This window comes from Lissotriton vulgaris, chromosome 7, assembly GCF_964263255.1.
Source record: "Lissotriton vulgaris chromosome 7, aLisVul1.2, whole genome shotgun sequence".
Taxonomy (NCBI): Eukaryota; Metazoa; Chordata; class Amphibia; order Caudata; family Salamandridae; genus Lissotriton; species Lissotriton vulgaris.
In genome coordinates, this window is record NC_141695.1 from 317,003,878 (window position 1) to 317,031,656 (window position 27,779).

The window sequence follows — 27,779 nt, forward strand, 5'->3', positions numbered from 1 at the left end:
AATGGCTGAAATGCTTGCACATTTTTCGGCAGGTGTCCAATACACCGTACGCTGCACTGCCTTTATTACCCAAGAATTTTTGGACAACCAGGTTTATACAGTGCGCCAAACACGGCACTCTGAAATAGTAACCGTCCCTCATGGCCTTAACTATATTGGAGCCATTGTCCGTGGAAACATAACCAACCTTGCGTTTTAGTGGGGACAGACAGTTAAGGACCTTTGTGTTAAAGACATCCAAAATGTTTTCTGCTGTGTGACGTTTCTCCAAACCAAACATGGCTAGTGTTGCATGTTTCCGAGCACCTTTAAAAACAATGTTAGTGTCAACACCTGAGTTTAGCTTTGCTTTAGCCCCTGAAAAAGAGACCCAGTGTGCAGTGATGCACATGTAATCAGCGCCTGCGCCACTGGTCCACATGTCTGTTGTCAGATGTATAGTGTGAACAGCACTCTTCTGCAAAGCTGCCCCAATCACCTTCAGAACATCTTCATGTAGTGCTGGAACCGCAACTCGTGCAAAATAGAACCGGCTAGGAACCTTCCATTTAGGGCAGAGCGCTGTCACTAATTCTAGAAAACCAACCCCTTCTACAAAAGAAAAAGGGAGAAGGTCCATAGCTAGCATTTTAGCCAGCTTAGTGTTATACAGACGGGTCATTGGGTGGTTGCGTTCATATTGCGCTTCTGTAAACAACATCTTTTTAATGTTGCCCTGGACCAAGGATTTACGGGATGATGATGATCTCTTCGACCCAGTTACGCTCGCTGATGAACTTTTCCGCATTGATGTCTCACTCTCTCCCACACTCTTAGTGTGGCTCCCATGGGGTGTGCTGCTGACAGGGGAACTGGGTGTAAGTGAAGTGTTTGAATCGTCTTCTACCTCCTCGTCATCACCAGATGAAAAAACAACGTTTTCATTGCGTGCAATTGCGGCTTCCTTGATCGTGTGTAGGTGCGCAAACCATTGGACATCGTGCGTTCTCCTAAGATGACCTCTCTGGCCTCCGGTACCATAGTTGGAACCCAACTTACCACGACTAACTCGAAGCTTACAAATGCTACAAATGGCTACGTTTTCATTTTTTGGGCAAACACTAAAGAAGTCCCAAACTGGAGACTTGAAATGTCTTCGGGGGGCGGAGGAGGCGGCGATACTGGTGGTGGTGGTCCTGCTGCTAATGCCAGATGAAGTGGAGGATGTGGATTGCCGAACTTCAGTACGTTTTGCACTTTCACCACCACGAATTGAGGTCGAGGACGAGGTGGGTACCTTCTTGCGAGGAAGAAATATGGAAGCGGTAGGTTTTGGTGTACTACTTAACTCCAAATCTAATGATTCCATTTCCATTGCCTCCTCGCCGACATCATCATCACGCTCAGCAGCTTCTCGGGATAGGGTCAAAATGTCTCTTTGCTGCATGCCCGGTGGGGCTGCAGTGACCTTTGTGATGACTGGCTCGTCGTCATCGTGAGAGGCTTCATCACCAGCAGTATCTGTCACTTCTTGTTGAGCCTCATCACACTCCATAGGTTTGAGTTTTTGGACGACCTTCCTTTTACGCTTAGGTACCGGTGTCAGATCATGGTGTGCCTCACTGTCAGACCGCAGTTGTGGTTCCCAAGACGGATCACTTGCATCAGAAGGAGGTGGGCTTGAAGAAGATGTAGACACCCCCCTTGATCTTTTCCTTGCTAGGGATGTGGAAGACAATGAATGATCATCAGGAGGAGTGGCTTCCAATGATACCTCGGCTTCATTGTCGATTTCCAAATGTGCCCCTACTTCGGGAGGAACAACTATTGTGGGCACTTGTGAACCTCCATGCACCTTTGCTTGCGCATCTCCTTTTGCTGCCTCTCCTTCCACATGTACTTGGGCGTGTACTTGCACATGGTGTTGTTGTTGCGGCTGTGGTTGTTCAACACTTGTCAGATGAGTTACAACAACCTGTGTTGATTCAGGGACATTGCTGCTACTTTCTTGCGATGAGCCAACATCACTGGTCGATGGTGATTGGAGAAGTACACTGACTGCCTCTGAAGCACTCAAGGGCTTTGACTTAAGTTGGCGTGGTGGTGGAGGCACTGAACCCAATGGAGCAGGGGTGCTGCTCCCAGCTTGGTCCCCAGCAGATCCTGCTGCTGCAGGCGTACTTTTTTTTTTGCTCCCAAAAAAAGTGGCGGGTGGCACACCAGCCTCCTTGGTAACTTGCTTCTTCTGCTCCTTACTAGCAACTTTCTTGCTAGAGGAGCTACGGAGAACTTTCTTTGGGGGCGGGGCCATCTTCTTCAGAGCAGGTCAGACAGCAGGCCGCAGTTGCACGAATTGTAGAGTTGTCTGAGGCCAGACGTGACGTCGCTTGACGTTATGCTGCACACACACACCGCTGCAGGACTTCTTCCAGGCACTGGTGGTTCTCTTGAGTCTTGTGCACCTAAAAAAAATGGAAGACAGAGGAACATCAGTTCAGTTATAGAGCACCAAAAAATCGAAAAACACTGCAAAATCAGCACAATCCCAATCCATCCATGCCCTCCATAATGTTTAAATTCAAGACAACCCACAGAAAGACTAGGCCCATGCAAGACTCACTACCCCTGGGCATAAATAAAGGTTGAAAAGTAGGCAAAATGGTTGGAGGCCTAACAACAAAGCCTGCATTTAAAATGGCCACTTGCCTGCCAGCACATGGCCAGTGCCTGTAGCTGCACTCAAAATGGCCACCAGCCACATGGCATGTCCCTCCCCATGAACACCCCCAAAAATCGAAAAACACTGCAAAATCAGCACAATCCCATTCAATCCATGGCCTCCATGATGTTTAAATTCAAGACAACCCACAGAAATACTAGGCCCATGCAAGACTCACTACCCCTGGGCATAAATAAAGGTTGAAAAGTAGGCAAAATGGTTGGAGGCCTAACAACAAAGCCTGCATTCAAAATGGCCACTTGCCTGCCAGCACATGGCCAGTGCCTGTAGCTGCACTCAAAATGGCCACCAGCCACATGGCATGTCCCTCCCCATGAACACCCCCAAAAATCGAAAAACACTGCAAAATCAGCACAATCCCATTCCATCCATGGCCTCCATGATGTTTAAATTCAAGACAGCCCACAGAAAGACTAGGCCCATGCTAGACTCAAATACCCCTGGTGAAAAGGCCACAAGTACAGGCCCAAAAAACGAAAATCACTGAAAAATCTGCACAATCCCATTCCATCCATGGCCTCCATGATGTTTAAATTCAAGACAACCCACAGAAAGACTAGGCCCATGCAAGACTCACTACCCCTGGGCATAAATAAAGGTTGAAAAGTAGGCAAAATGGTTGGAGGCCTAACAACAAAGCCTGCATTTAAAATGGCCACTTGCCTGCCAGCACATGGCCAGTGCCTGTAGCTGCACTCAAAATGGCCACCAGCCACATGGCATGTCCCTCCCCATGAACACCCCCAAAAATCGAAAAACACTGCAAAATCAGCACAATCCCATTCAATCCATGGCCTCCATGATGTTTAAATTCAAGACAACCCACAGAAATACTAGGCCCATGCAAGACTCACTACCCCTGGGCATAAATAAAGGTTGAAAAGTAGGCAAAATGGTTGGAGGCCTAACAACAAAGCCTGCATTCAAAATGGCCACTTGCCTGCCAGCACATGGCCAGTGCCTGTAGCTGCACTCAAAATGGCCACCAGCCACATGGCATGTCCCTCCCCATGAACACCCCCAAAAATCGAAAAACACTGCAAAATCAGCACAATCCCATTCAATCCATGGCCTCCATGATGTTTAAATTCAAGACAACCCACAGAAAGACTAGGCCCATGCAAGACTCACTACCCCTGGGCATAAATAAAGGTTGAAAAGTAGGCAAAATGGTTGGAGGCCTAACAACAAAGCCTGCATTCAAAATGGCCACTTGCCTGCCAGCACATGGCCAGTGCCTGTAGCTGCACTCAAAATGGCCACCAGCCACATGGCATGTCCCTCCCCATGAACACCCCCAAAAATCGAAAAACACTGCAAAATCAGCACAATCCCATTCCATCCATGGCCTCCATGATGTTTAAGTTCAAGACAGCCCACAGAAAGACTAGGCCCATGCTAGACTCAAATACCCCTGGTGAAAAGGCCACAAGTACAGGCCCAAAAAACGAAAATCACTGAAAAATCTGCACAATCCCATTCCATCCATGGCCTCCATGATGTTTAAATTCAAGACAACCCACAGAAAGACTAGGCCCATGCAAGACTCACTACCCCTGGGCATAAATAAAGGTTGAAAAGTAGGCAAAATGGTTGGAGGCCTAACAACAAAGCCTGCATTCAAAATGGCCACTTGCCTGCCAGCACATGGCCAGTGCCTGTAGCTGCACTCAAAATGGCCACCAGCCACATGGCATGTCCCTCCCCATGAACACACCCAAAAATCGAAAAACACTGCAAAATCAGCACAATCCCATTCCATCCATGCCCTCCATGATGTTTAAATTCAAGACAGCCCACAGAAAGACTAGGCCCATGCTAGACTCAAATACCCCTGGTGAAAAGGCCACAAGTACAGGCCCAAAAAACGAAAATCACTGAAAAATCTGCACAATCCCATTCCATCCATGCCCTCCATGATGTTTAAATTCAAGACAGCCCACAGAAAGACTAGGCCCATGCACCACTCACTACCCCTGGTCAAGGCCCCAACAACAGGTCAAAAATCGAAAAACACAAAATTTTACAAAAAAAAATAATCGAAAAACACAGAAAAATCAGCACAATCCCAATTCATCTATGGCCTCCATGATGTTTAAGTTCAAGACAACCCACAGAAAGAATCAGTCCACCCACCACTGAGTACCCCTGGGCAAAAGGCCCCAAAACAGCCCAAAAATCGAAAATCCCAAAATTTTAGTTGCAGCAACTGTAATGCCCCAAACAAACTTACTTGTAAAATTTCTAATCCAACAGTGATCCAAAGAAAGTCAAAAAGGCCTCAAATCCAAAGATCCAGCAGCATCCACAAAAAGTAATCCTTCCAGGTCCACATCCAAATGAAAAGTGACCAGGAGATGGACAAAGCACTGGGAGGAGCCTGCTGAACAGGAACAGGAAGTTGAAGACTATGGGGCACTTCCTTCCTCCCACCCCCCTGCCCCCCTCCCCAAAATGGACTCCTCGCTAAAAAAGTGCAGGCAAATGTCAAACTAAGGAGTTATTCACATAAAAATCATCATTTCTAGAAGGTTTATGCTGCTTGCTGGTGGATTTCTTGTGCAGAATTGCAAATTTATATTTTCGCTCGCCGCATCTCAAATCTTGCAATTGCGAAGTACCGCGAGACGTGATCTCGCCGTACTCGCGTTGACAAACTATCGCTGGCAAGCCGCGATGACGTAATCGCGCTCGCCAATTCCCGCGGGATCACACAGCAAGATCCAAAATGGCGCAGCACTCGCAAACTATCGAAAAAAAACAACTCGGCAAACGATGATAAACGCCGCGCGCCGCAAAAATTGTATCACCAACGCCGCGCGCCGCCAAAAAAATCCGCTGCGTGCGAATTTGCGGATTTTGCGGGAAATCCGCAAATCTCGCGGATTGCGGATTTCCCGAAAATCCGCAAAATCCGCGAGCGTAACGGATTTTCCGCCCATGCTTATATATCAGTCTGCGAAAATGCTAGGAAATTCATTTAAAATTATTTCCTACCTAATTTTCAAAATCTGATTTATTGGTGAAATCAAATTTTTGTTAACGTTAGTGGGTAAGTGTTAATGGTGGGCGTTGGCTGATTGTGAGGGGTTGTACACAAAGCCTGGCCAAAGGTCAGGCCATGCAGCCAAGCGCCCCTCATGGCCAAAGGTCGTGCACAGCAGTGGGTTGGCTTTACGTATGGTAATACAATATTACTTTAAATTAAAATAAAACAGAAATTCACAAAAAAAATCAACAGTTAAAGTGACATTATAGGTAGGTAAAAATTTCAATCACAGTGTAATGTTTTAAACTCAAAAAAACACTGAGATTCAAACCTTATAGTTATCTCTAGTAGCTATAACTTTATATGCACAGCAAATTACCCCAACATGTTCTATTACATAATTGATAACATCACTGCCACATTTCAAATACCAGAATTGATAACAGGACTGTTCATGGCAGGGGTGCGAGTTATAGGTACCTTAGGGCGTGATAGTTACTAGAGATAACTGTTGGTGAATTTCAGTGTTTTTTTTAGTTTAAAACAATACGTTGTCACTAAAATATTCACCTAACTATAACTTCACTTTAACCTTTGTTTTTTTCAGTGAAAAAAATAATAGTTAGATTTGAGTGTGGATATATAAACATAAAAATTTAAATGTTGAACTAATTTAAATAATTGACCATTAGATCCTGTGGAATTTTCTTTTAATCTCCTGCCTCCATTGATTTCTATGAGAATGTTTTGCAGTACCAGTAATTGGCCATATGTAGTGCCTGATTTACTCCATGGCTACCATGCAGAACATTTACACCTGTTTTGACACCTTTAGGGTTGTAGTAACTTTAGAAGTGTATTTTCTGAATTACAATTTGTGTTCACCTTTGTCAATGTGTGTTTCGTACCCTAAACCCCTCCCATTTAGTAGTAAGCATTTCCATTTTTCCAGCACCTCCCCTTTGTTTCTCCCACATTTACTACATAACCTATGTGAGTCGATTTCTCCATCACATGAAGATGAGACCTCTGCATAGAACAGATAGAGGTGAAGGCAGAGGTCTCCAGCCCTTGGTTTGTGAACTGCATGTTGTAGTATGTGAGTACTAATACTTTACAACCGGCAAAAGGCAGTTTATCAGTCAGGTTCCAAGTTATTTCTAGTACTCTTAGTAAAAGAGTCTATCAGCTGTTAGTTTTGGCCCTCTTGCATCAATTAATGAACCTCACAAGGCTCATTCACCAGTTTCTGGGCGAAGTCCCCCAGGGGTCCTTTTTGAAGTTTTAGTTAAGTAACTTATCATGGCATTCTTTTTTTCTTTCTTCTATGTCACTTTTCTTAGTTTATCAATGATTTTCTCATTTTTTGATCTATACAGTATTCATTTATGGTTCATCAACTCAATAAGTTCCTCAGTGTTTCTTCTGACTCCTGAAAGCCAGTGAGTATGTCTTAACCAGCTATGGTGGGTGGCACTGATCTCCTTTTGTATCAGACAGCCCACCTGTAGGGCTGGTGGCAGCAGTACAAATAATTAAGAACAGATAGATAAATGTGGTGACTAAGGCGAGTCATGCATTTCTGCGGGCTACTAGACCATCCCATACTAAGGTGCTCATTGCACAGAGCTGTTCCTCAACGTACTTTGCACACACTCATGCTCCATAAGTGAGGGTTATTTTCAAGGTGGTTGGGGATTCAAGGCAGCAAAGGCATGGACTAATACTTCTGATCGACTGTGCTGCTCAGTATTGTCTGATGGATTGATGCCTTTGATTTCTGCAGGGTGGCAGTCGGGAGCCAGCTCACACTATGTAAAGGTGGCTGCCAGTTCATATTGGATACCGGAACTTCACTCATCACTGGACCCACCGCTGAGATCCAGGCCCTGCACAAAGCTATCAAGGCAACACCGCTTTTCAATGGAGAGGTAAAGGCTTGAAAAGAATAATTTACCATGAATTAAATGGGAACGGGTGGCCAAGGGGTAAAGATCAGGGCATAAGATTGGGAGGAGTATCACATAAAAACAATGCCAGTGTGTAGGTTAAAGTTGGAGTTAGTACCATATGGCATGGCCAATAAAAAGAAGAAAAGAGACGGGAGTCGAAGCTGCATAAAGGAACTAGAGAGTCTGTGCCATAAGGTGCTGCCTTGAAGGAGATTAATTAATTAATTAATTGTGTGCTTATATAGCGCTGGAATCACTCCCGAAGGGGTACCTCCGCGCTTCGACCGCTGCGAAACCCTTCCTGGCTTCCCTGAGAGATGGTCCCTTAATGGGTATCTCCAGGGTGAGACCAGGCATCCCCGGCGGTCTGGGGAGGCCGTTAGTGAAGATGAGGCAAGCTAGTGCCCAGAGTTGCCGAGTGTGATCGCTGATCAGAGTGGGCACCGAGGCGAGAGAATTATCGAGTCCGCTGACCCTGGTCCAGAAACCTGCTGCGTCGGGAATCGAACCCTGGTCCCGGGCCGTCCTCTGCTCTCGGGTCTGCCGTCTCTAACCAGTGAGCTACACTACTTCACCTGAGATGGAAATGAGGTTAGTACCAAAGGGATCTGCAATGGAGAAGAAAAGGAGGTCAGTCCCAAAATCAGTTACCTGGGCAAAGAGGAAAGTGTGTATGTGCCAGAATTCTGCCACGGCAAAGAGGGGAAGGGTACTCCCCGTTAGTGGGCATTGCACTGAATAGGAACAGGGTATCAGTGCCTGAGGCATGTGCCACAAAAAGGAAGAAAATAAGTAAGGGTTAGGAGCACTGCTTTCCAAAAGGAGGATGTGCAAGAGTGTCAGGAGTGCAGCCATGCCAAGAAGAGGACAATTGGTGAGTACCAGACCACAGAGGGCTTTGCAATGGGGAATATCAAAGGGGTTCAGGCCAGATGACATTGTTATGATGGAGAAGTAAGATGCGGGATTAATAGAGTAGGGCAGCGTTTTTAACTTTTTTGAATTCTGTTGACCCCCGCTCAACCATTACTGAAAGCCAGAGGCCCCAGCCTTAGCAATGTCTGTGATTTGAACCTGGAAACAATGAACACAAATACTGAAAGAGCTATATATGTCAAGCATTTCACTTTCTCCTTCTCTGCTTCAAATGCATGATTTCCTTTTGTCAGCACATGCCAGTGTGTGTTTCAATGGAGGCCACCAATCATCCCTACTATTCTGTTAGATGTATTTATTTAAGCTACACCCACACATCAAGCTGAGGATACCAACTTAATCTATAGCCTCCAGTTTCAAATATCTTCGCTTTTACATAGTGTTTTAAAATTTCCAAAGTTAGCTTTTTATGTATATTTATTTTATGATTTAATCTTCTGAACTGACACAGACCCAGTGAATAGGTATCACACATCCATGGGATCTGCCGACCCCAGGTTGAGCAAGTTCTTTGCAATGTTTTCAATGATGTGGGATCCTGCTCGCTGGAGACCCCAAGGTCCAGTGAATCAGACTCCTCCTCAGATTAATTTGGCATTGGGTGAAGAGTTTTTTGGGACAGATTCTGGATATGAAATGATTGTGGGTAATGTGGATAGATCTGACACTTGCGAAAAGTGTACCGGATGGCAAAGGAGATTTCACACAGTATCCATACTGACCTTTTTCAACACTTCATCCCAATTTTTCGAAACTGGACTATTGATGCAACACCTACAATGCTTGGAAAGCCTTTCACGAGGTCTGCCACACTGGGCATACCCCTATGGCAGACTCATAACAGTGCCCTTTAACTGCAACAGGAAAGCCTTTAGGTGCAATAAGCTATGTTGTCTCATCACAACTCTAGACAGCCTCCTCAAGGCACTTTCAATGAGAAATGTTGAAAAGATGGTAAAAGTAACAGCAAAGACTTTTAAAATGATTTATTATTATTAATGTATTAGCAATTACAGTACAAAGTTCTTAAAAACTCAAGTCAAACAAACCTTCATGTTATTAAACACTGCCAAAGCAAAAAGGAGTAAATGCATCCAGTCTACAGTGCGATAAAGACGACAAGTCATAAACAGCAGTTGAATACCGACAGCCAACAATCTGATTTAAAAGCTGCCCCGGTCCTATTATACGTTTTCAAGCAACATCTAGCTTGGGACAGACAAAACATAGAGAGTCTGATCTTGATTTAACTACTTCCTCATTTGCTAAAAGAATAGTGGCTACCTCTTTTTCTGTGCGTCCACAAATAGGTCTGTGGTATGGTCTTCTTTCAGAATGTTTGTCATGTGCGAAGGGTGTCAGGTTGCAGGTGCAAATGTGGAATGTTTGGTGCTGCAATGTAGAATTCAGTTTGTGTTGGTTAGTTGCAGTTTACAGGGTACATTGGTTGTGAGTGGTGCCCGCCTTTGCCACTACTCTTGTCAATGCTAATTATCTTGTTAAATTCCTGGATGAAATGATGGATATGGGAGTCCTAGAGTGTTAGCTGTGCAGTTTTAGTGACAAGCACACTATGTCATGTGTTGTTGGTTTGCTTTCCATTCAAACACATATTGTTTCTTGAAGGATGTTAGAAGTATAGAAGTAGATATTGATGGTACTTTACCATCATGCAAAGATGCAAAGGAATATATATATATATATATTTTTGACACTGACGAAGCTGGAATAGCGAAACGCGTCTGTCAGGGGGGAAGGGGGGTTTGCATTAAAATTACCTAAATCGGATTCCAGTGTGCTTGCCATTTCTTCGACTTTATAGTTGAATGTGTTGCAATATATATATATATATATATATATATATATATATATATATATATATATATATATATATATATATATATATATACATATATATATATATGACAAATAGATCGCTCAGTTCAAGAGTTCAAGAGAGTATATATATATATATATGTATGTATATATATATATATATATATATATATATATATATATATATATATATATATACATATATATATATATATATATATATATCAGCAACAAAGGTCACTCCTGAATCACCAATGTCTCGGCGACCACACGAGGAAAGACCAACGAATCCCAAGAATGCTGGCAAAAAGGTACTTTATTCAAGAAGGTTACAGCAGCGTGGCAGACGACGCGTTTCGGGCGGTTGCCCTTGATCACATCAAAAATATTTCCCATCATGCCCTCTTTTTAACCACGTTGTATACACCATGTGACAAAAAAATAATAAACATAAACAAAATACTTGTAGGTCACAGTCACCGTACATTTTACCATGAATTATGGTTGTCATATTCTTGTTAGAAGTTGGTATATTGATCACAGTCCTTTATGGTTGTCAACCATTCGTTTGATACCTGCATAAATGCATGTTTGTATACATTGTTCTAAGATAGCAACTATAAGGTGCGTAGTGCTTGTGCTATTGAGCATGTGCAAAATGCAAATAAATATATTGCGATATCAAAATTGTACCCTATTCAAGATATACATAGATATAAAACAAATTTCAATAAATATGCATATAAAAATCTCTAGACACACTAATTCATGGTTTAAAAGTAATCCTGTACATACTTAAAAACCCTGTGTTGAATATATCTATTGTTCAATTTTATCATTATGGTTGTACCTTTTCATTATAAAGTGCAATAGTGATGATGTAAACTTGACACTCAAATGTGCAATGTAACGCAAAGTATTAAAGTGCTATATTGGACCCTTTTCTGAATTTACCAACTACCCAAACAAATGGGGACATCTATGATAGATGGCAACCCCTACTATGGTGATCATCATGACCTACATATACAGTATATATAATAATGTGACTGGATTTCCCCAGGAGGATCATCGATCCATCACTGCTTCAAACAGTTGAAAAAAAAGAGAGAAAGAAAAAAGATCTATTCTGGGTGTCGGACTGAGACGAATAATCATTTTAATAAATCAATGGACGTTTTTAGTTAGAGCAATAGACCACAATTGTCTGATGTTGAGAAAGTGCTGGTGATTTGCCTGACTGCGGAGCCTGTCATAGTGAATCGATGTTGGATTTACAGAAAATGATACAGGTCTTCCGTAGTGTTCAGCCCATTAGGTACCTTAGAATCCAATTATAAGATCATTTTGGATTCTAATTGCCGCAGCATCCTATCACGGTCTCCTCCCCATCTGTGGGCTACATTGTAATCAATCTCATTGACTGGTTGTGACAAAAGATACATCAGATGTCATTCCAAGATGGCGCGCTCTTTGAGCATAGTGATGAGAGTCCCTTGTCAATGTTCATGTCCATGATCACCTGAAAGCTTTATGAACATGTCGATAATGCATTTGGTGTAACACACACTGACGAAGGCAGTACGCCGAAACGCGTCTGTGTGAGACCCTTCCACGAAATAAAATCAGGGTGATTGGCAATAATACCTCTTCGAGTGCTGTTTTGTCTTCTTGACTAATCAGGAGGAATTGGAGCGCTATATATATATATATATATATATATATATATATATTCACAGAAAAAACCATAGGTTATAGTCCATATATAGTTAGGAATTTGCATTTACAAAACCTTGAAAATTCACTGAAAAAACCATAGGTTATAGACCATATATAGTTAGGAATTTGCATTTACAAAACCTTATTTTACTCGCATAAAACCATTGAAATTCCATATATAGTTAGATGCGCTAACTATATATCGCGCACCCGCAATTCACTGCTGATGATGTCACATATTACATCATTCATGACATGGTTAGTGACATCACTGATGACATCACTGATGACATCTCAAATGACATCACTGATAAAATCACTGATAACATCTCATTTGACATTACTGATCACATCACTGATGATATCATTCATGTGATAATACCATGAACCTCTTCAGACTCTAATATAACCTTAGATACAATCAGTGTAAACAGACAGTCACAGACTGTCACTCATCCATGGAGTTACTCACACACCTAGTCAGTCATGCAAACAATCAATCAGACTTCCATTTCCTCAACTATACAGTTATACACACCTTATTTATTCAAACATATACTAACACATATTTACTCTGTTATACAATCCCTGATACAAGTTCACAATGATCCATACAGACACTCACACATTCACTGGCTCTTATGCACACTTATTTATATATGTCAACTCTCACATGTACTGTGTTTTACATATGTACTTACTTTGACATGTAGCACTGAGATATTCATTCACTCACTAATACACTAATGCACACAGTCATCCGCCCATACAGCTGTTTCCACATGCAGTTTTGAACCCATACATATAGTGAATCAACTACTCACACATCTATGTACAGAGTCACACACCTCCCAGCTACCCATACACACTCACTCAGTGTCCCATACAAATACTTGGACAACCAATCAATAATCCATACAGTTATTCATATAGCTACTGATCAACACATGCAGCAGTTTGTAGAACAACAGATATAATGATGCACAAATTAAGATAGTTTAGTCACTAACCCATGCACTCATTAAGACACATTTAATCATTCTGTCATACAGTCAGTTATGCACCTACTAAATCCTTTTTCCAGACACTTATACATCCACTCATTCCTCAATATGTAAGTCACATTTTAACTTTACAGAAACATACAGTCACTGGATGTTGTCATCAGTGATGTCATTTGAGATGTCATCAGTGATGTCATCAGTGATGTCACTAACCATGTCATGAATGATGTAATATGTGACATCATCAGCAGTGGATTGCGGGTGCGCGATATATAGTTAGCGCATCTAACTATATATGGAATTTCAATGGTTTTATGCGAGTAAAATAAGGTTTTGTAAATGCAAATTCCTAACTATATATGGTCTATAACCTATGGTTTTTTCAGTGAATTTTCAAGGTTTTGTAAATGCAAATTCCTAACTATATATGGACTATAACCTATGGTTTTTTCTGTGAATTTCAATGGTTTTTTAATAGCAAATATCAAAAGCTGTCAAATGTCAAGTACGTGATAGGTAAAAACGTTTTCGTGTTTATGCACGCTGATGTGCTTTGAACGCTGCCCCCCCTCCCCTCTTTTCTCTTAGTAATACTCTCTCTTTGCAGATAGTGAAGGGTAGTTAACGCAGACCTTTACCCCCGTTGTAATCCGTCGTACCTGCTTGTCTCTCTATTTCATTGATTGTTATCCAAGCATTTACTGTTTTAGAATTGGTTCTCTTTGGATCATTCTCTATTTACAAACAAGCACAAAGTCGCAATACTCTGTTTAGTCTTTGCAGATAGTGAAAAATCGTGTAAAAAAATAAAAGTAATCGAGCAAAATCAGTAGACCACTAATTGGATCTCTTTTTGACCTCGCTAAAATACAAACATTAGGAACAACCCTTCATGAGAAATACGAAAATAGTGAGATGAACTAAGCTCCACACCATGATGGCTGCAAGACAGATCGAATCCGCCACCCACCCCGCCCAAAATAACAACAAACCCTATGCAAATATTATAAATAGATACAACACACCAGCAAAGTAAAAGGGTAAAACATTTTATTAAATAACTATTTACATAAATATTTTATACTTTTTGTTGCCCGATCCGGCTAGCTCAATCGATCGAGCATGAAACTCATGCACTGATAGCAAGCGTTGCTGCTGATGCTATGCAGACAAAAACTGGTTTTCAGTTTGTACATTCTTTAAGATTTTTCCATCCAAGGCTGGTTGAGAGTTTGTAGAACGATGGCTTCAGATTTTCTACATACGGTGTGGTGGCGCGGACTGGGAGGGGGCGCTTCGCTCCTGCCCCCTCCCCAAGTAAGATTTTCATACGCGAGTGTTCGTTCATGCTTTTGGTCCCTGAGTTGCTTCGATGTCACTGCCTTATACAAATGGCATAAGTCCTGGATGTTGAGTGCCATACTTCAGAGTTCTAAGCAGCGCTTGTAACACTGTCTACACCTTATTTGCACCTGCTGCAGCTTCACTATTCAAAGTAAGTGGGGTCAGTTTGTGGACCTGACTGCATTAGAAAACAATGTGATACGGTGCCTCCCTAAACCGCTTCACGGAGGCCCCCGAGGGGCGGTGAAATGGCGCGGACTGGGAGGGGGCGCTTGGCTCCTGCCCCCTCCCCAAGTCGTGTTGCCCTGCTGTGGCCTGAGATCGCCCCCGACATAGGCGGCCGGCTCCCGGGGTCCGGCGGATTTTTTTGCCTTTTGATGACTCTTCCATTCTGGACCTTGTCCCACAATCCGTTTAACCTGAAGACACGCTGTAGTGGGGCGCCCCTTTACCGTTTTAGTTGCCATTTCTCCCGCTTTTGCTACTCTGTGCCTCTTCCGCCATTCAGCTGTTTACCGCCCGCTCTTGCGACTACAGCGTCTCGCTCACCATGTAGTTGAGTTGCTCCCGCTCTTGCGATTTAACAGAACTTTTTGGACTGCTGAAAACGGTTGTACTCCGACCGCTGGTTGGTGGAGATATTTTGACTATATTCTGGACCTGCGTTATCGCGTAATGCGTCATATGACGCGCCGCGTTAGCGCACCCGGAAGTGCTCCGGTGCGCAAGGCGCAGCTTCCCGGAAACGATCCAGAGCGCGCCGCGCAGCGCGTAACGTAAGCATAACAGGTCATGTGACTTGTTAATAAAACTTTTCATTGGTTCATTTTACTTTTGTTTTCCTAATGATGTAAGACTAGGTCATGTGACCTAAAAATAACACTTTTCATTGGATTAAAACATTTTTTTTCCCAAACGATGAAAGCCCCACCTTGTTTCTGGATGTTTCATACTGAAGCTGGCGTCACCATGAGAGCACCACCATCTCGTAGCTCCGTCGTGGCCATTCCGCAAGCAATCATGGCAGCCGCTCCCCACCGGAAGCCTGCGGGAGTCGAGATCCCCAAGACTTTTGTAGAATCTTCAAGGCTGAGGGGACGCTTTCGAGAATAGGACCCAAGCCCTGGCAGACAAGCGTCCGAGTTCCAAGGTGTCCCAGGGCCATTTTACTGGACCAGGCCCAAATCCGAAGAGCCGGCCGCCATTTTAAGAGTCCTGTGGCAGCCGCCTATCGCTGCACCGCAAGAGTGGGAGCAACTCAACTACATGGTGAGCGAGACGCTGTAGCCGTAAGAGCGGGCGGTAAACAGCTGAATGGCGTAAAAGGCACAGTGTAGCAAAAGCGGGCGGAATGGCAACTGAAACGATAAAGGGGTGCCCCACTACAGCAGACGAGCCTCCGCCATGTGCTTCAAAACTGCATACGTATCTCGTGATATCAAGTTTGGGCAACCAGTACACAACAAGCAGTTACGAGTCCCATTTACACCGGAGCCATTTTGGGCGCGGCCGGGCAGGTCCAAGATCTACTGAAACATAAAAAATGAGGCTGACGTCTCTGAAGCAGTTGACGCACAGCAGGACATAGCAAATAAACATGAAGTCTCTAAAGCTGTTAACTCACTGCAGGACAAAACAAGTGAACCTGAAACCTCTGGAATAATTGTCGCTCAAAAGAACAACACACAAAACTCTGTAGAGCCTGAAGAAAGAAAAACAGAAGGGCACTGTAGTTTCAGACACACTTAACACTAATGACTAAACAAAGATATCGTCTGTTTATGAAGCAGTTTTCATGTTCACAGAATTGACAAAGAAGTGTGCAGACACCAATGCTATTAAGAAACACAAGGAAATCCCTAACGCATCAGCATTCTCGGAAAAGGTTGACACAGATAACATCTTAAGGAACGAAGAAAGACAAAATAAGGATGAGGAAGTTATCACTTTAGTTTTTTCATCAGCTAGCGACAGCAAAAAACACATTGTAATGGAGATTAGAGAGGCTACGGATGGATAACTAAATTATCAAAAGAAATAGCGACTCCCCCTTTAGCAGATTAGCTAAATCTTTGCGTAATTTGGACATTAAAGTTATATTATTGTTGTTGTTGTTGTTATGGTTATAGTTCTGGTTAATTTCAGCAAGAAACACATTGTAATGGAGAATAGAGAGGCTACGGATGGGTGAATAAATTATCAAAAGAAATGGCGACTCCCCCCTTTAGCAGATTAGCTAAATGTTTGCGTAATTTGGGCATAAAAGTTATATTATTGTTGTTGTTGTTGTTATCGTTATAGTTCTGGTTAATTTCCATTCAGACTGTCCTACACAGCACCACTCTAGGTAAACACTACTTTATGTAAAACCTGCACTTAGTTGGTCACCATGGGGTTTAAAAAAGGGATGGTTCTTCACCTGGGTGCCGTCCACAACTCAGCACGTTGTGCTGCCTTGGGACTATTCGCACAAAAGACAGCTTCGGACCATTGTTGTTTTTTTTTGTCAAAAAATGTTTAAATATATTTACAGTTTTTGTTGCGTTCGTTATATTTAAAAGTTAATAAAGTTTTATAATCCTACTTTTTTGGAGTACTATATATTATTAAAAAATCGGGTGAATGGGGCCTTGAATCGGGTTATTGTCATGTGTGTGCTTTGCAAGTGTACTGCTACAGGATCGGACATTTCAAACTCAAATGCACGTTCTTTTTCTTACCTTTTCGAAGCATGGAGCGCAATAGCAGGCAGAGAAAGGGTGATGCAAGTGTTGAACACTGCCTGGCCTGGCAAGTTGCTGGCAGTGCCCCCCCCCCCGCCCGCTCCTGAAAGAGGGCACGCACACACCGCCGCCCCGAGTACTTCACAGATCTTTAAAAGACCATGCGCTTGTTCATGAGGCTTAAATGTTTTATCACCCCTTCTAGAACCCCTGCATCGACCCTCTGACGTTTCCTGGAAGAATTAGCACGTAACACAATACCAAGCCCTGTCAGCTGAAACCCCCGAGGAATCGTGGAGCATATTATCAAGGGGGTTCATTTCCGCTTTTTTGGCTTTAAAAGCCAAGAAAGCGGAGATAAAATTATCTCCCTATTACCAAGCTGTCGCTAACTCCAGTTAGTGACAGCTAAAAGGAGATAGCGACCATCTTGGGCCCCGCTTTGCATGTCAGTGATATCTATCACTAATGACATGCAAAGGGGGCGTGCCAAGATGTTAGCCACTGGAAACAGTCCATAACATCGCTATCTCCTATTACCAAATTTTGGAGATATTCGCGCTAAGCGCGAATATCTCCAAAAGCTAACACCTGCCCTGAGCAGTTTTTAGCCATGTTATCCAATGGGAGGTGGATAACATGGCTAAGAGCATTTGCTGGATAATGCATGAATATCGCTGACTTTTCAGCGATATTCATGCATTGCGGCCGTTTTTTATCGCATTTGCGATAAACCTTGCTAATAGCAAGGTTTATCTGCGATAAAAATCGCCGATGTGCGGCGATAATTTTTGTCTCTAAACAAGTTAGAGACAAAAATTATCGCTAGTTGTTGGTAATATGCCCCCGGGTTTTTGCTTGCAGGAATCGGGAGGCGGGAGACTAGCACTGAAATCAGTAGTCTCACGCCTGAATCGGGAGGGTTGGCATGTCTGGATTCTCTACAGCTGGGGCCATAAACTACATCCGCAGGGCTAGGTGATAGCCTGGGACCGGCCTGGCATCTAAAATGGCTGCCGTGCACGACAAAATTGTGGCATTGGAAAAAAGGCAAGATGGCGCAGACAATCTTTAACAATAAGGATTCATTTATAACAAAATATTTTATCGCACTGACAAATTGGTGGTCAACACTTCCTGATTTCCATCGAATCGAACGTTAACAGACGTCACGCAGCAAAAAAAAAAAAAAGCTCACGCACAGCCGCTGGAAGACATGTATCAACATATATGAGCCTCCTCAGCCACCCTCAGAAAACATAAGGGATTAGGATACGTCTCCCGCAGCCCCTTATACCTAGTAATTTAATTAAAACGAAGCACAAAATGGTCTCCCGCACCCCCTTATACCTAGTAATTTAATTAAAACGAAGCACAAAATGGCGAATTCCCGTTTCGCTACCAGTTTGCGGCCCAGTTCGCGGTCCAGGAAGCGCTTCTACCGTGAAAAATAATTTTTTTTTTATTTTCCCCACGGGACCCTTTAATAACCCCAACAACATTCCTAGGGGGTCAAGAGGGGTATACCTTGCCCCCTTTCATTAAATTCCCCCTTCGTTTTTCACCTCTTCTTCTCTCTCGATCCTACCGAGAGATAAGATGGCGGCCGCTCCGGACTGTTTAGAATGTTGACAGACACCGGGGAGCCAATCAGCTTCGCATCGCAAAGTTCCGTTTCGCGAAAAGTAAGCGGACCGGAGCGCAGCCCGGAGCGCTGTTACAGATATATATCTTGTTTTCAACGTTAATTTCTCAAAATCCACTGGAGCACATATATTGAAACCTAGCAAAGGCACATCGGGCTAACAGTCCCTACAATTTTGCCAAGTTTCGTGCAAATCCATTCAGCCGTTCGAGCTAAAAGTGAGGCCAAAGGCCCTATGGAAATTAACATGGGAAAAACGCGTTTTGGGACCCCCCTTTTTTCTTGGCCCCCCCTTGACGAAACCCCCCCCAAATTTTCGGGGGCTGCTCAGAAACAAAATGTGCCATTTTCCTGAACATTTCAGCCGATTCCGTCCACAAACGCCAAAGTTATTAGACATAGAATTTTCAAAAGTTCCATAGACAAATAATCCTAACTATATATACCTACTGGCGACACGCCAGTAGGTAATATATATATATATATATATATTATATATATATATATATATATATATATATATATATATATATATATATATTCATTCAGTCATGCCAAACTTGTTACGATTTGAAGAAGGCGCTGACACCATGAATCTGAATCCAAACTCGATTTATTAGATCAGTGTCTGCTTAGACGCGTTTCGGCGTTGCCGCCTTGTTCACTACATCTGCACTTGCATGGAGCGCGTACATATATACACAGAGCCATAGGCGTGTCTATCAATTAGCATACAGGTTAAATCCAGATGTTGCCATGGTTACATTGTGGCAAACCCTGTATTGGAAAGTCTTTTCTCAGTTTTCACACTTACGGCGAGCATTATTTCAGAATTATTTTTCAAACATATTGCAAATTCCTTAAATCACCAAAACATGTGTTAAAATAATAATCACAACCTTTTCATCATACAGCATGTTAGTATTCACAGCTGATATAAGGGTGACTTCAAAAGCGTAAGTGGAATTTTCGTGAAAAAATAATTTAGCACACTTTGCTACGGTTACCCCATGTTCCTGCCATGGATGTTCCTAATAAAAGGTCCTATCCTAGTAGGCCATCTGGTTTGCCTGATTCCCATTGTCTTACAGACGCCTCAAACATACAAGCGTACATGTTTGGAGATAAACCGGATTGGCCTAAATGAGCCGCACCATGCCGCAGACCGGGGGTGCCGCTACGTGAGTACTTTGCGCGTGTAGCGATTAATGTGTTTTGATGCATAATGATGCTACTCGTAATGTCGCGGCTGAGTCTCCTGCACTGCTGCCCAAGTGGGCTTAACGGCTCGCTTATTGTTCCGTGACGGTTTCAAAAATTACCGTAGGTCACTGGATAGTGTGTGGATCACTACAGTTAACTTTGACACAGTAAAACCTGGTTATGTGAACCTTGCCACATCTGGAGTTAGGGGTAGAATATTGCGAGTGGACCTGTTAGGAACAACCATTAATATCGTACTTCTCTAAATAGAGTGAGTGGTTAGGGGGATACGCAGTAAAAGTGTCTAAGTGTGTTGAAGGGTATAAAAGGATAATAAGTGCTGTGTACTCAGGCATAGCCCTATGTCTGAAGTGTGCTCTTGTGTGCCCATGTGCAACCCGTGAGTTGTGTAGTACGTGAACTGCAGATGTTATTCGAATGGTACTCGGGGGAAAGGAAAGCAAATCAGATGTGCTAACTTCTGCTAGTTATAAATGGACACTTAAAGCTTCGTCCGCATTCAGGCCGAATGGGATCTTAGAGTTCAAAAGTATGATGTACCTTGACTCTAGGCGGCGTAGCGCTAATGGGCGGTTGCCTCCCCTTGTGTTTTTCGGAATGCTATCAATAACAAAATATTGGATGTTTTTAGCATTACCTTTGTGGGTCTCATGTATGTGTCTGGCTACAGGGTACGTTGGATCATTATTTGCGATTGCTCGCAAATGTTGTAAGATCCGTACGTGTACTGGATGAATGGTGGAGCCTACATATTTCTTACCACAGGAGCATACAAGCACATATATTGCGAAGTCTGTCTTGCATGTGAATGTATCCCTTAAAACATATGGTTTGATCCTAAACGGAACTTGAACTTTAGTGGTGTTCACGCCGTGGGTGCAGGCTTTGCATTTTGAATACTTTTTGAAGCCCTTTTGGGAATCTAGCCAATTTTTGGTCTTTTTGAGTGCTGGCGCATTACAGACCAGTTCCTCCCTCATTGACTTTGCCTTTCTGAATGTTATTAAAGGACTTTTGCCCACTGATTCGCCTATGCTTGTGTCTCCCCGAACTAACGGCCTGTGTCTTCTCAGGATTTTTCGTAGGTTACTGTGGTATCTGTTGTAACCAGTTATTAATCTGGGAGGGTCTTTACTTTTGGGATCTGTTGTTTTTGTCATTGTCACTGGGAAAATTAGATCTTTCCTATTCTTCCCTCTGCACTTATCTTCGGCCCTTTGGCATGTGCTGTTAGTGTATCCTCTCTTCCTGAGTCTTTTGAACAACTCTTGTTTGGCACTGGAGAGACCTTTGTTAGTGCTGCAGTTACGTGTCATTCTCAGGCACTCAGCATAGGGAATTGACTGTTTTAATGGTGTGGGATGGAAACTGTGCGCATGTAGAAGGGCATTTCCTGCGGTAGGTTTTCTATATGTACGTGTCTGTATTTTGGTATCTTGTACATATAATTCTAGGTCAAGAAATTGGATATTAACAGTGTTGGTAATGCATGTAAACTTAAGATTCAATACATTTTCATTCAGGGCCAATGCAAATCTTTCCGCTTCTTCAACACTACTGAAGGACTGGGTTATTTAGGACCCAGCGGTGCCAGGGGACAACACCTGAAACCTTCGTGGGTAACCTGCTCCGGCGTACGAATCACAGAGACACGGGACACTTCCTTGGGCGTCAAAAGATTCAAGGTTTATTTACTGCAGGGAAACACAGAAGTCACAGGAAGTACAACGAGTGTAGTTCGGGGAGACTGCTTCAAATTGGTTCTGTGGATCGCTCCTTTTATACACGATTCTCCCATAGGTTTACATGATACACAAAGGTTTACGACCCGGTTCCCGGTTCCCACAATTATCCCCGAGAGGTGTCGCTTTGGTCACTTTGATACATTCAAGGTCCAGAACATAAGTACGGAAACATTTGGCGGTTCCCAACTGTAAAAACCCATCTTCCCACCATTAGTACATTCCAATCAGCAGTAAAACAGATCGAAGAAGGAACAAGAACAGGTGTGGAGGAAGATGGAAACAGTGGGGAGATTGGAAGGGGTGTAAAAGGAGAGGTATCGGGAAACACGAGCTACAGGCTTCAAAGGGACATGCCTAATGAGATGCACGGCTGAGACAATAAACCGGCACGGCAAGATGAGCCTCGAGCGGGGCCATCTGCCTTACAGTATCATCCCCCTCATCATAAAGACACTTTCAAAGGACATGTGTCTTCCGCAGATATCTTGGGAATCCCAGGGTCGCGAAGCGGACAACGTCCGTTCGCTGGCTACTTGAGGGCAAGAGACAAAATGGATGCCGTATCTAAGATGGAACCCGTGGGTACAGATGAAAAACCCACGTAACAAACGAACGGTTTAAGTTAGCACAGCGAAACTGCGCACACTTACTAAACTCGTCATTTGCGGTTCGTAGATACCAGACTCGACCATATTCGTGCGAGTCGAAAACACCACTTACAATTGCCACGGAACCTCAGACGCTCCTTTTGCCCTCATGTAGGCAAGCACTAGTCGGAATCATACTCGATATTCATCAGACCATCTAGATGTTGCTGTAACATAGCTCTGTCCAACCGAGTCCCCTTGGTAACAGGTGGCTGTCTCATACACGTTGTAGCACAGAGGCCACATAAGGCAGGACCACACTGCACACAAAGGCAACACGTGAACAGGAACGCCACAACAACTCCGATAATCATCAGAATCTTCCAACCCCACGTCGACATCAGGCCCCAAAACCACCCAAGTAGCGTCCAATCCCCTACATCCACGTGTATGGATTCAGAGATCTTATGCAACTTTGAGATGGCTTGATAGACAGTCGGAGCGTTATCAGGAATGAAAATACAGCAGCTCGAATGGATCACCTTACATACCCCACCTCGATCTGCTAAGATCACGTCTAAAACCATACGGTTTTGTAACGTCATAAGTCTATCCGCCTGAAGTTCTGTGGTGATATTACCAAGGGCACTGGCAGTAATATTAGCTGTCGATCCTACTATTAACCATAGGTCCCCAAAACGGGAGGAAACCCTTGAAAAAGTCTCCTGCCTCTTGACCGGCAGTATCCTCTTCGCTAATTACGCCTCTCACAACTCTAGTCTTGTGATAATCTGCATCTACAGTGAACGTCGGAGGCAACAAGTTTGCAATAAAACACGAGCCCATGAAGTCAGAGGGCAACCATGCATACGCACGATCATGACAGACAAAGTAGGTACCCTTGGCAGCCAGAAACACAGGGGACGAGACCATCGGCAGCATGTAATTTTCAGTGCAAGCACTCTCTCCAAGTCGGGCTTTCGGTCTTCGGCCACGACCCATTAGACAAAAATTACCAATGTGGGGTACGACCCATATCGGAGGCGAGCTTTTAAGCTGTTTATCACTCGTGAGCGCACTATACTCAACCTTACTTAGGACCCTATAGGCTTGTACCTCTTCCACTGGAATGAGCGACGGCTCATAGATATCTCTATCTAAGTCTTCTATCGCTATAGACAAAGGCTTGTGATACGAGCCAGGGCCAAAGTAGGGAGAACGTGGCTCTCGATTGGGGTAAGAATCTAGTGCGCTTCGAAACATTGTTTGAAATGCTCGAGCGGACCCTTGGGAACTATACGGTAACACCAGATATGGAATTCCCTTATCCGTGGTATGTGGCATCAACCCACACACCCAATAATTAGTAGTGTTAACCACTAACTGGTGCTGGTGAAGGAGCTGAATAAAGGAATTGTTGCGGAATTCTGCACGTCTAGCCTGCTCGTGTTCGGGTAAGATGTGAAAAGAATGGGGAGATGCAACGGTGGTAAGTTTAGGGTCAGGAGTAGGAGTGGGTATGGCAGAAGATAAGAAACGAGACATCATGTAATACACCCCACCCCCCAATAATGCAGAAACAGTCAAAAGCAATACGAATATTTGAAACATAAAACATTTGGTACGACTAAGTTGTTGTAGCTTGAACCTTTGCGCCTGAGCTTCTTCCAAGTCCATCAGCTTCGAAAATGCCATCCCCTACGACCGTCCGCAACGTTTCTTGACGCACTTCGTTCTGTGTAGCAGTAGTCAATCCCTAGGAGTTCCCAGGAACCGACGGTCTTTAACCTAGTGTCAAGACCTACTAACCAGAAGGAAGTAGACGCGCGGCCCTACGGCCTTTATTCACAATGTATATGCAAAAATGTCTTTCAACTGTGGAAGCAAAAACACATATGGAACGAAACTCAATATATATACAAAAATAATTACAATAATACGAGTGTTCAAACTGATTGTGGAAAACGGGATAATGCAATTGTCAAGGGACAGAACAGGATCTTTTATTAGTCTTTAGTGCTGGATCGCAAAAAGTATCGAGTTTTCCCAGGACGTGTCTGTTCGTCAAACAAAGGATCCGTTGAAGAGACAGCGTTCTGTTGATCAGTTGAATGTTCTGGTCTTGAGTCTTTTGATGACAAATGTTCAACAGTGTCTTTCTGCTGCACTGAGGATTCTCCGACAGGTTGTGCGTTGCTGAAAGGTACAAACGCCGGCAATCCTTCGGATTCAGTTGATGCAATGCCTCTCCTCACTCACGAGTCTGCCGGCAACGGAATAGGGACTTTCTTCGTATGGGTGGCGTGCACCCAGTTTTTCCGACCCTCTAGACGAACTGCAGTTCTCGTGGCAAGGAGGACCTGGTAGGGTCCAGTGAATCTGGGCTCCAAATTCTTCTTGCGCGTAAAATTGCGCGTCACCACCCAGTCTCCGGGCTGGAGCTGGTGGCCTGGACCCTCCGTCTGCGTCGGCAATGCTTCGTAAACCTGTTGGTGAATTAACCTCAGTTTAGCAGTCAAGTCATGAAGATAATCAATCAACATTGGGTACTCAAGATCACAGAACACACCCGGCCTAGGGACCCCCCAAACATTTGCAGGACGACCGAACACTATTTCATAGGGACTGAGCCCTACTCGGGAGTGTACGGTTGCCCTTGTTGACAGTAATGCTAAGGGTAAAGCGTCAGGCCACGAGAGACCAGTCGTAGCCTGAATCTTCGCTAGCTTCAGTTTAAGGGTGCCGTTATACCCTTCAACCAAACCAGCTGACTGGGGATGATTGGCGCTGTGGAATTTTGATTAATTCCAAGGCCCTTACACACACTCTTCATCACACTCCCCACAAACTCACTTCCGTTATCCGACCATACAATCCGAGGCATTCCATACCGAGGAAAGTATTCCTTCAGTAGGATTTTCGCAGTTGACAAAGCAGTGTTGTCCTTAAGAGGGTAGGCTTCGATCCATCGGGAGAATGCGCAAACCACAACTAAAACGTATTTCAAGTTATTGCATCTCTCCATATGGATGAAGTCTAGTTGGATCACCTCAAAGGGACATGAAGGGGGAGCAAAACTACCAGGAGGAGTTGGGGTTCCCTTCCCAGGATTGTACAACATACATACCATACAGTTCTTAACCAAGCGTTCAGCACATTTCGTGATACCATCATTCTTCCTCACAGGAGACAGCAACTTACAAATACCTTTCACGCTAATATGTGCTAACCCATGCGCCATTGTCACAACAGCCAGCACATACGCATCCGGTAACATCCATCTCTTATGTTCCGACAAATCAACCCAACAACCATTCACATCCAACTTTCCCGTACTTTCTTTCCACTTCGTCTTTTCAGTCTCGGTGGCCTCATTCTGAATTGCTTTCACACTTTCGATAGTGTCTTCACACATACTCGACTCTGCAGGCCACCTAACCGAACTCGTCACATACATTCGAGTGCTAAGGTTCCGGGCAGTCTCCTTAGCAGTCTCATCCGCAAACGCATTACCACGACCAACATCATCCGTCACCTTACGATGCGCACTACATTTAACAATCGCTACCTGCTTAGGCAACGTAAGTGCATCCAAAAGATCATTCACAAGCTGACCATGCTGAATCTTCGTACCATGCGATGTCAGAAAACCTCTCTCTCTCCACAACCGTCCAAAACTATGGGCGACGCCAAAAGCGTATTGGCTGTCGGTAAACACATTCACCCGTTTCCCTTTCGACAACACACACGCTCTAGTGAGAGCGATCAGTTCTGCAGCTTGGGCAGAATTCTGATTTAATCTTGCAGCCTCAACAACAGTATTCAACGTTACAACAGCATATGCAGTAGTCACATCGCCATTCGGCAATTTAAAACATGAACCATCCACATACAGCGTTCCATCTGGATCTTCCAAAGGAGTGTTTTTAAGGTCCACTCGACCCTTTGTTTCCTCTTCTGTCCTCAAATAACAGTCGTGTTCTGTTATTTCATCTGACTCTGAACTAATTGGTAACAAAGTCGCCGGGTTCAGGACATTACAACGTTTTATCTGAATGTGGCTTGCCAACAGCGTCAACTCGTACCCAGACAACCTTGCACTCGTCAAGTGCTGAGTTTTCGTACGATTTAAAAGAGTATCGACTGCATGCGGAACCATCACCGTAAGCATATTATCCATGACCAATCCTGCTGATTGTCGGATGGACACCGCAGCTGCCGCTGTTGCTCTCAAACAACTCGGCAATGGTCTAGCTACCGGGTCCAAGGTCGAGGAAAAATATGCACATGGACGTTGCTTACCACCAAAAGGTTGCGTTAAGACACTTAAAGCACAACCTTCCCTCTCGTGAACATATAACGTGAACGGCTTACTGTAATCAGGAGTAACTAACACAGGGGCCGAACACAATGAATCACGCAATTCAGAAAAACTTTTCTGACATTCTTCCGTCCATGGTAAAGGAGTTGAAACATCCTTGCACGTGAGAGCTACCAATGGTTTCGCTAGCAATGAAAAATTTGGAATCCATTGCCTGCAATACGACGTGATACCTAGAAAGGCACGCACATCTCTTTGGGTTGTTGGCACAGCCATTCGCGCAATCGCTGCAATTCTCTCTGGGGTCAACCGTCTTCCCTCCTTTGACAATAAGTGACCTAGATAGGTTACTTCTTGACAACAATATTGGAGCTTAGAAGGTGACACCTTGTGATGTAAGTCACAGAGATGTTGCAGCAACGACACCGTAGCAATTTTGCAAATATCCTGAGTATCTGCGGCTACCAATAAGTCGTCAACATATTGGATTAAGGCCGCACCAGCCGGCAATGAAAACGCATCCAGTTGACCCTTCAAGGCTTGACTGTAAATCGATGGACTCTCACAGTAGCCCTGAGGAGCGCGTTTGAACCGGAAGCTGCGTCCACCAAGAGAGAAACCGAAAAGGTCTCTGCTCTCCTCTGCAACGGGAATGCTGAAGAACGCATTCTTCAAATCGATCACCGAAAACCACGATGCAGAAGCTGGAATCAGAGTCAGTAGCGCCGTGATGTCAGGCACAACAGGGAACTGAGGAATCACAATTTTATTTACCTCCCGTAAATCGATAACAAAACGATAAACAGGTGGTTTCGAAGGATCAGTACGTTTAAGAATGGGCAGTACAGGGCTGTTGCACACGTTTCCCCGTGTTTCTTCAATTACGTCTTTCTCGATCAAATCATAAATGATCGCTAACAATGCTCGTTCACCATCAAGAGAGATACGATACTGGGGAATGCGTGGCAACCGCACATTAGATTTCAACTGAACAACATAAGGGGAGATGTCAAGCAGGTCCACATCATTGGGACC

General features: G+C 43.9%; 1 protein-coding gene across 2 annotated transcripts in view; it reads left to right on the forward strand.

Moving 5' to 3' along the window:
• LOC147701469 (cathepsin D-like) overlaps positions 1 to 27,779 on the forward strand; it is a 269,811-nt gene that overhangs the window by 169,476 nt on the left and 72,556 nt on the right. For both annotated transcript variants that reach the window (XM_086930144.1, XM_086930145.1), the window contains exon 7: positions 7,495 to 7,639. In XM_086930144.1, the coding sequence (XP_086786270.1) occupies positions 7,495 to 7,639 (145 nt within the window). The remainder of the gene's footprint in view (positions 1 to 7,494; positions 7,640 to 27,779) is intronic.